The following is a 9,834-nucleotide window of genomic DNA, read 5'->3' as shown; positions in this document are numbered from 1 at the left end:
AGAAAATAAGGCATACATATTTAGTTAACTTTTGCTTTAATATGGCAATAAGTTATTTTGATAAAAATTACAAATTCAAACTCAAGTATTTCTGATTTCATGGAGGTAATAAGCACTCTGGCATCTAGAACAGCAGCAAACAATAAATCCAACATTATTTCTCCTGTTAAGTATCTACCATTGTGTTCTTTCAGGAACCTTGTAGCAGGCAAAGGTAGAACAGACCTTTCCCCTATCCAGCTGACATTGCTCATAAATTAGTACATCAGGTGTTTTCCTGAGCCTACATTTTTGTACATCTATCTCACTGTCCACATCCTCCCTCTGTGAACTATTACCTGTATTAACTCACTCCGGGGCAATGCTGACAAGGGGACATCCAAAACTCATTCTTGGGCAGAAACAAGAAGCCAACAGCACTGTGCTGTGTTCTTACACAGCATCCTCCATGGCTCACATGGCTGAGTACTACTATAAAGCACACTCTAGAAATTGAGCCAGAAGCAGTGGTGCATAAGCCTGGCACCCAAAAGCCCGAGGCAGGTCAGCCTGAGTGACACAGTCTGTCTCAAAAAGAACAAAAAAGAGTAATTCAAGTCTTCAATTTTTTTTGTTTTGTTTTTGATAAAAACATACATTTCTATCATCACTTCTGAAAGCAAACCCTTGGAATTCTGATATACTTTAAATCCTGTAATCAGTTTAGACATTTAATTTATTGGAACGCTTTTGTCAGGGGAGGGGAAGGGTTAATTTCATGTTGTGTTCAGACAGTCTCACCCTTTAGCCCACACTGGTCTTAAACAGTCAATCTTCTTGCCTCAGCTTTCTGAGTGCCGGAGAAGTGTGCACTATCATGTCTGGTTCTGGTTCGAATACTCTTAGACACGTATGGAGCAGGGTAAGGTATCCATACCTCAAATCTCAGCATCATGAGACAGAGTAGGTAAACAGATCTCTGTGAGTTCCAGGCTAGGCAGAGTCCACCCCTTCTCCCCACAAAAAGAAAGCATAACAAATATGGTACATAAGAAAAACAAGTTAAATCTTACCTCAAGCATGACCAGTCTAATGACACCAGTAACAGTAATACTCTTTTCCATGACGGCATGAACGACACATAAAATTGGAGACTTTTTTCGAGACAGGGTTTCTCTGTAGCCTTGGAGCCTGTCCTGGAACTAGCTCTTGTAGACCAGATTGGCCTCGAATTCACAGAGATCCGCCTGCCTCTACCTCCCGAGTGCTGGGATTAAAGGCGTGCGCCACCACTGTCTGGCCTATACAGGCTATTTTTAAATCACTATCTTTGAACGCTTTCAATTTGGAAAACACATTATGAAGCATTCAATGAGTGCTGGAGATGCAGCTGTGCAGAGCCATGGCCTCGAGTGTACACTGATCTCCAGCACAGCAAAGAAACAAACTAAAAACACATAGCTTACAAACGAGGGCTGGGATGAATCGAAAGCTTGATAATGTTGCTGGGTTTATTAAGTCAATTGCTCTGACACAGATAGCTGACACTAGGAATACACAGGGTGGGGGTCAAGAGTCTGTTTGGAATAAGTTCTTCGCAGCCCAGACTGGTTTTGAACTCCTGATCCTCCTGCCCAGGCTTCCTGAGCGCTAGAATTACAACTGTGACCATGATGCCCAGGCTGAAGCACACGCATCATAAATGGCAGGACTGAAAAGCGTTGAGGACTCATTTGCTCACAATCCATACAACTGTTTCCGGCATGATTAATTTTAAACTATGCACATCCTCCAATTCTTCCAGTCTGTCAACATAGTTGCTTTCCTGATTACACATTAACTAGAAACTAGGTTCAACAGTTGTTCCTCCAATCACCTGGCAAAGATGTCACAACTGTCAACTCATTTTACCAACTGGGCTGCCCTCTACTGGATAACTTAAGGCACTGAGACAAGTCAGTGCGCTTGGTTTCACAAAGCAATACAGACAAATGTAAACATTCCATATTCCAAACAGAGGTTCCCTGAATAAGTTAAAAAAACACCTCGAAACACAAACCCTTCAGTTAGTCTTTACCATGGAAAGAACACAGTGCCAACTCCACAAGGAACGTCAGTCATCCTGAGAACCCACAATAGAGTTCTAGCCCCCTTTCTAACCTTGGAGGCAGATCTGAAACAGGAATGGGCAGGGGTAATGGGCACACTAATCTTTCATGATTTTATGGTAATGTAAATCTCGTTTTTAGTCCATTTACTCTATGATGTCTTCTTACACATAAGCACAACTCATGGCAGATTCATGCTGAGTATCTGATAGTCATAAGCCTCTTGAGCCTTTTCTTCTGTGATGATATCTAGCTGTTCTTCTGTGGCTCATCCCCACGCCTGTGATTTGCAGTAATGTAGGACCAGTTTACCATCACTGCCAAAACACTACAGAAAGAAAAAAACAACACATTAAACACTAACTCTTTTTAGATTAAGAAAGAGTTCTATAACATACTACATTTCCCAAAGGATACCTCTATCATACATATCAATATTATACACACTCAACAAAACCAGGGTACCTGGGTATGGGCTTAAATACCTTCACTGCCTTCATGACATCTCTGATCAGGTATTCTCAGCTCTTTCCTGGCAGCGCTAGTCTATCTACTCACGACTATTGTCATGAAGCAGCACTGTCAAGAAGGTCACTCTAGTGCGGCTTTATCAAGTACGGATGGCAATGAACAATGCAGAAGTGATACAGATTAGACAAAATTTCTAAGAAAAGCAAAAATTACTTCTAAATAAAACTTATCCCTTGACTGTTTAAGCTTAATTATAAAGATCCTACTATGTTAAAGGTGTTCATGATATAAGAGAACAAAGGGCTCTCCCCCACTGATAGTTAAGATGGCATGCTAGCTCTTAAAGACGCGAATCAACAGTCCACACTGTTCAATAGACACAATACCCATGAGGGCAGGTTACTCACCTCATATAGAGTTCCAACTTCTTGGTCTGGGGAAGGGGCAAAGGATTGGTTCACATAAATAAACTAAAGGGAAAAAAAATGGATTCAAAATGGTATCCTTTTTGTAACTAAGACATTTTTAAACACTGTGTATGGTGTTTATGCCAGAGATCAACACTGGGCATCCTTGGTGGCTCTCCTGCTTGAGACTGAGCCCATCTCTGAGTCTGAAACTCACCTAATGGCAAGTCCGGCTGGTCACTGAGATCCAGAGTCTGCCCATCTCCCCACCAGGCACTGGGGTCACATAGACCAGCACAGGGCCCTGAGGTCCCTAGGTACTAGATCTTCATCTTTGTGGATGGAAGGCCTTTATAGACTGAACCAGTTCACTAGATAAATACATTTTAAGTAGTTTTTCACAAATAGTTTTTTGGAAGGATATTCAAAACACTACATTGACAAAATGCCTACTTGGCATAGCAGCTCCTGACTGTAATCCCAGAAGGTGAGAGTGCAGGATTGCCCATGACTTCAAGGCCAGCCTAGGCTACACAGTGAGACTACCCCAAAAGAAGAAAAATAATTCCCACTGAGCCAAGATAAAATTTCTTCTACTAATTTCACATTTGCAGTTAAAAATCAATACATTTGATATTGGGCATTTTCCTCGGGTATGTTATATACGTTTTTTTCTCCTTTTTTTCTTTTAATCTTTACTACTTTTGAAAAATTTCTGAGGTACTGAGTTTTAAGCTGAACATTCTTAGTATTAAATTAGTTGAAGAGAAAAAAAGAATTCATTGTTCTAGACTTTTAATCAATTTTAAATTAAAAATATTTCTAGTGCTTAAAGAATTCCTAAATATATTAAAGCAAAAGGTCATAGTGTCGAGGAGGCTTTTGATCAACTTCTTTTTAGAAAATAGAAGAAAACTGGCAGGTAACATCCATCTCAAAATCTAAGGATAAAATATTCTAGGCGTAACAACTCTCTCTCTTTTAAACAGAAAGAATATGTGAACAGTTTAGTCAACAGGTATTATTTATACAACAATAAATATTGGTTAAGTTTTTTCCTTCAGTACTGAATGAGACAATTAAGAGTCATGGCCCTAAACACAAATAACATTTCATGGCCCACTCTATGTATACGAGCAGTACTGAAAATAATAGTATCTATATCTCATGGGGCTACTCAGAGCAAACCACATCAAATAACATATAATGCCAAGCACAGCTATGTGCTTTAGTGATGATTTAGTTTAGGAAGGACTGTATTCATGGTCATGGTCCTGCAAGATCCTGTCTTCATGAGACAGGCTATTTTAATCAGTGTAACCATACTCTAAGACGTTCACACAAAAACAAAAGTGTCTAATAATGTATTTATCAAAATGTATCCATTGCTAACTGTGGAGATAGCTCAGTTGGTAAAGTGCTTGATATGCAAGCGAGAAGACCAGAGTTCTACCCTCACATACTCCCAGCAACAGGGAGAGGGAGACGGGGACTCCTGGGACTTACTGGCTAGCCAGTTTAGCCTGCTTGGTAAGCTTTAGGCCAATGAAACTGTCTCAAAGAACAAGATGGATGGCAACTGAAGCATGATGCCTGAGGTTCTTCAAAGAAACAAAACCCTTATCACAACTAAAACCTAAATAGAGTGCTTACTATATTGTATACCATGAAATAGGTATATGAGTCTTAGTTCTTCAACCATATGTGAAAGACACATTGCTTACCTCAAGAACAATAGGACAAAAGTAATACAGAATCAAAGTAATTTAAACACCAAACTGTACTAATATACAGAGTTCATATAATGTTCTATGACAAATATTTCTGCATGGATATTCAGTGATACTTTGAGGAAAATAACTAAAATGCCAGCCTTAAAAAATACAAAACAAACAGACTGGAAAGCAGCAACAGTAATGATAAACATGATGTTAAGGGCTTGGGATAAGTAATCACACTTCCTGCCCGATGACCTGACATAATTTCCAGGAACATGGTGGACGGAGAATCCACTCCCAAGCACTGTTCTGACCACTGCATGTACATGGCAACCACCTTCAGAGGTAAACAATAATAACAACCGTGTTCGAGAGCAAAGGAAGAATCTGCTCAAAAGTCCATAGAACAAAAGCAATGTGTAGCTTTGTACGTATACGTGTTACTCAGGGTTGCCTAGGAACTACTGTGGATTTTTATAGGCAAACAATCATTATTGTATTCATACCAACTGTTCCGAGGCCACGAGTTTAAGGAACTTTTTGATGAAGTCAATGAGTCCTTGGATGGTTCGGGTTCGCTCCACAGCCCATTTCTTTGTTTTCATTATAGGGGTATCTCCTACAGCCTTCAGCAGGATGTCAACTTCAAAAAAATTGTTTTGAAACATCTGATGAGAAGGTGATGTGAAACCGTTCAGAAAACAAACTTTATCTACAATTACTTTTCTGGAGCTATGTGAGAAATACGAAATATTAGACTCTTCTCTACTATTTTCCCCCTTAATCCTACAAAGTTCTTTCTAATGAGACTAATCTTTAAGACACATTCGACACGAGAGAACTCTAAAAGATAATAAATCGATCTAGCCCATGATATAAATAATACCCAAACCAAGTTAAAAAAAAAAAACTCATCCATTTTTCACCTACAAAATTGGTGGTAAAAATAAGATGGTAATGTAGGTAATGCTGCCACCGCCACTGTAACATGGCATGCCTTTCTGGAAAGCAATATGGTAATACATATCCGATACTTGGAGATACACCTTGACTCAATAATATACTACTTAAAATCTAAAATAGCTCGAGATTTATAAAGATTCATATAAAAGGATGTCACCTTTATCAAAACATTTATTTTTACAGGGGGGAAAAGCAGTAAATTTACACATTCAACAATATGTAGGTAGGATTAAATAAAATATGAGCTGCTTTATGGCAGAATTTATAGAGAAAGGACACACATTCCAAATTGGGTCCAAACTATGGCTCTGTCTCTTGTAGAGCTACAAACACTAAACTCTTTCACTCTCAAACCCCTCCTGTAACAGCACCTACCTCACAGGGCTGATATGAGGACTAAGTCAGTTAATGCACGTTCACAGCAGTACCCAGGCCATAAGTTATACTAATAGAAGCTTAAGCTTATAAAGAGATGTTTAAGAATACAGTTTGGTTTTTGAGACAGGGTTTCTCTGTAGCTTTGGAGCCTGTCCTGGAACTCGCTCTGTAAACCAGGCTGGCCTCGAACTCAGAGAGATCCTCCCGCCTCTGCCTCCCGAGTACTGGGATTAAAGGCATGTGCCACCACAGTCTAGCTTCAAGAACACATTTTAAAAGCAGTTAATAGTTTAAGAAGCTGAGAAAAATGTGCAAAATAGAAAAACGTGTGTATACAACCCCAACTTCATTCAGAATCACATACACATATTCAGATTAGTATAGCATCAAAATGTTACTTCGTAGTAGTGACATATGGCTTTTTGTAAATACTAAATTTTCTATACTTAACTTTTTAATGAAAAAAATCCCTATTACTATAATGGTGTATTATTTGTATTTTAATAAATAAAGCTTGTTTGAAGATCAGTGCAAAGCAGACACACTAGTCAGCCATACAGGCCAGGCAGTGGTGGCTCACACTTTTAATCCCAGTAGCCAAACTAGCTAGTCATAGAAGCTGGGCAGTGGTGATGCATGACTTTAATCTCAGCCCTAGAGAGGAATATAAAACGGGAGGAGACAGGTCTCATGCTGTCTCAATCTGAGAATTTCTGGAGGCAGGATCACCCATTTTTGGTCTGAGGTAGAGGTAAGAGCCAAGTGGCTAGCTGCTTTGCTTTTCTGATCTTCAGCTTGAATCCCAATATGTGTCTGAGTTTTTATTATTTGTGTTACACACTATTAAAAAAAAATCAGGGGCCCAAAAAAGTTTCAAAGAAAGCAGTAATATTTCAATGATTCAAAACACAGATGTAGATGAAAGTTTCTGTCCCGCCTGGTCCCACAGCCGTTCAGTACCAAACAAACACAGTGTTTGGACTATCAGCTCAGGCTTATTATTAACTAGCTGTTACAACTTAAGTTAACCCATAATTCTTGCCTAAGTTTAGCCACACTGCTTGGTATCTTTTCTCAGTAAGGCATTCTCATCTTGCTTACTCTGTGTCTGGCTGGTGACCGTGTCTCTGCCTTTCATCTTCCTAGAACTCGTAAGTGGCCTATACTTCCTGCCTGGCTACTGGCCAATCAGCATTTTTAAACAAATCTTTACAGTGTACTAGAGCATTATCTCACAGCACACAGATATGCAAATAAAGACTGATCACCTTAATGAAGTTTATTTCCCTTAAGAGACACCTACAACCAAAGCTGCCCCGAGAGCAGAACTGTCCAATTGTTACCACACTCTTGCCCCATTTGTTTGGCATTCAAAGTTGGGATCAACTTATTCAAGTTTCCTCCTGAAGCTAGGTGTGGTGGTGCAGGTCTTTAATCCCAGCACTTAGGAGGCTGAGGCAGATGGATCTCTGGGAGTTTGAGGCCAGCCTGGTCTACAGAATGAGTTCCAGGAGATCACATCTCGTCCTGAAATGAAACACAGGATCTAGAACATATGATGCAGCTCATCTTCCTGGAAAAGAACTATGTAAATGCCCTTTCAGTTATTTTGGGAATAAGGATGAGTTGGGAATGCATAAAGGTGATTTTGGTTAGCCTATCTTTCATATCTTCCTCCCCAGTTCCCTCGACCCCTGGAGCAACCAATAACTCGGCAGCAATTAGGCACTGAAATGTACTACTGAAGAAAGAAGAGCCAGAGGGCAAGAAGCTGGAGACACAGTAATTTATAGTAATTATGTAGTAATTACAGCTGTAGTCTTAGTTCCCAAAATGACTTGCTTGTAGCTCTGAACCCTGACTACACATTAGAATCAACCGGAGAAGTTAATATACACAGCAATTAAATCGCAATCTTTTGCAAAGTAGGACCTTAGTACTGGTATTTAAACGCTCGGCCCGGGAAGCCTGTGCCAGCAGGGTCAAGAACATGCCATCTTTCTCTGGCAAATTACAGTGGAAATGTGAAATATCTGATAAAGAAATTGTCTACAAAAGGATGAAAATAGGAATTCAACTTGTCAGAGAGAGAGAGAGAGAGAGAGAGAGAGAGAGAGAGAAAAAGAAAGGAAATATGGAGACCCAAACAAACATAGCCACCTCAGGCATCATCTTGGATTATGGGTCATTTTCTAGTTTTTGTTTGATTTTTGTATAGCAACCATCAGTGTGAAAGACTAAAACTTTGCCTGAGATGGCTAGGTGTTTTTGTTTGTTTCTGGCCCGGGGATGGCTTTGACCATACAGAGATTTGCTAGTCAAAGGCTTCTGAATGTTAGGATTAAGAGTGTATGTCACCATTCTCGGCCTGGTGCTTCCATCTTAAAGGAAACCTTTGAAAGTGAGCTTGCTACAACTAACTAGAGGAAAAAAAATATTAGGACTTTTCTTTTTCCAGGTTGACTGGTTATCTGTCAAAATACTAAGTACAGCATATATATTCATGGCAGATTTCCTCCAACCGCAAGGTCATTTTTTTTTTTTTTCTGTCTAGATGAGCTGGGACTTGAACCCCTGGACCTTTAGTACCGTTTTACTACTGAGCGACATACACCTGCATTTCCCCCAGAAGCAGTGCTGGGAAACAATTCTCCTGTGCTGCACAAACAAGCTGGTGAGATTAAGGAGCAGAAGAGACACCCGGATCTACATTTTATGTCCCTGAAAGGAGAACAATCAAGGACAAGGTCTACCTTTTCCATTGATACGTGTTAATTTGCTGATTTTTTTCTTATAGTCAAATCTCACTTTACAGTGTTCAGGGCAAGTTAACCTCAATTTCCTTATTTTCCAGCGGCAAACATATATGACAATACAGAGGCAGAGGACAGCTAGTTAAAAGAAATATTCAATGTTGCACCAAAAAAGGCACGCCCCCCCATCCCAAATAAATAGCTAACTAAAAGGTGGCACCTATACCTTGAGTTTTCCCTTAGCATTCTTCACAGTAGCTAAAGTTCCAGGTTTTCATTCTACAGAATGAATCCATATTCATTCCATTACTGTTTCATTCATATCCACATTGGGGGAAGCCAATAGCGAAACTCGTCACAATTCGTGGACTGTACTCCACTAGTCGCCCCTGTCACCTTACATTTTGATTTCAGTAACTTCTGTTCTACCCGGAGGTACCAAGAGCTCACTCGCAACCCAGCTTCAAACTGCTCGAAGGCTGACTACCTCCAAGACCCCGTAAAAAGTGCGAAGGATGGCGAATCCGGGTACCACCCGGATCACGTAGGCACCCAAAAGGCGCGAACACCGGCAAGAGGAGAAAGAGCACCTCTGGGACGCGCCCTTCTCTAGCTTTCGCTTCTTTACGGGCCGCCTCCCTTACAAACTCTATTACATCTCCCGCCTCCGCACACAAATGGATGTTGACATTACTTTTTTTCTTGGTGTCACCGGGAGGCTCCTCCGTCCCCGGGGAGACTGTGGCCGAAGACGGGGGCTCTGGGGTGGCAGTTTCCGGGGAGAGCTCCGAAAGGCTCTCGCCGCCGGCCGCGGCGGCTGAAGGAGGAAGCTGCAGCAGAGCTTCGGGATCTTCCGCCATCTTGCTCGCCGAGAGTGGATGGCGGAAGTGACGTACCCGGTGCAGAGGGTGGGCCTTGCTCCACGGAGGGTCGCAAAGCAGGCGCCGGGTGGGGGGACCCGGGACAACAGTGAACTTTGGGGTGTCTGGAGAGCGGTACATTAGATGATCCGTTGGAAACACCATTTAAAAGAGTTCTGAGTGTCATCTACTCGCAG

The 9,834-nt window shown here is 41.0% G+C and overlaps 1 protein-coding gene across 2 annotated transcripts; it reads right to left on the bottom strand.

Annotated features, from left to right (window-relative positions):
* Positions 1-613: 613 nt before the first annotated feature.
* Positions 614-9,676, bottom strand: Atg12 (autophagy related 12). 2 transcript variants are annotated; one of them, XM_050149288.1, is made up of 4 exons: positions 9,472-9,672; positions 5,190-5,326; positions 2,966-3,028; positions 614-2,415 (listed from the first exon to the last, which is right to left on the bottom strand). In XM_050149288.1, exons 1-4 carry the CDS (start codon positions 9,635-9,637, stop codon positions 2,356-2,358), a joined length of 426 nt encoding a protein of 141 aa, XP_050005245.1. In that variant the 5' UTR covers positions 9,638-9,672; the 3' UTR covers positions 614-2,355. The 2 variants fall into 2 exon arrangements, with proteins under 2 accessions (XP_050005245.1, XP_050005246.1); XM_050149289.1 differs by lacking the exons at positions 614-2,415; positions 5,190-5,326 and having other exon boundaries at positions 2,967-3,028; positions 9,472-9,676.
* Between the last annotated feature and the right edge of the window lie 158 nt (positions 9,677-9,834).

The sequence above is a fragment of the Alexandromys fortis genome, unplaced genomic scaffold (assembly GCF_014885135.2).
Source record: "Alexandromys fortis isolate MF-2015 unplaced genomic scaffold, M_Fortis_MF-2015_v1.1 scaffold_60, whole genome shotgun sequence".
In the NCBI taxonomy this organism is placed as follows: domain Eukaryota; kingdom Metazoa; phylum Chordata; class Mammalia; order Rodentia; family Cricetidae; genus Alexandromys; species Alexandromys fortis.
Note: the sequence above shows the minus strand (reverse complement) of the source record. Positions and strands in the feature narration are given on the sequence as shown.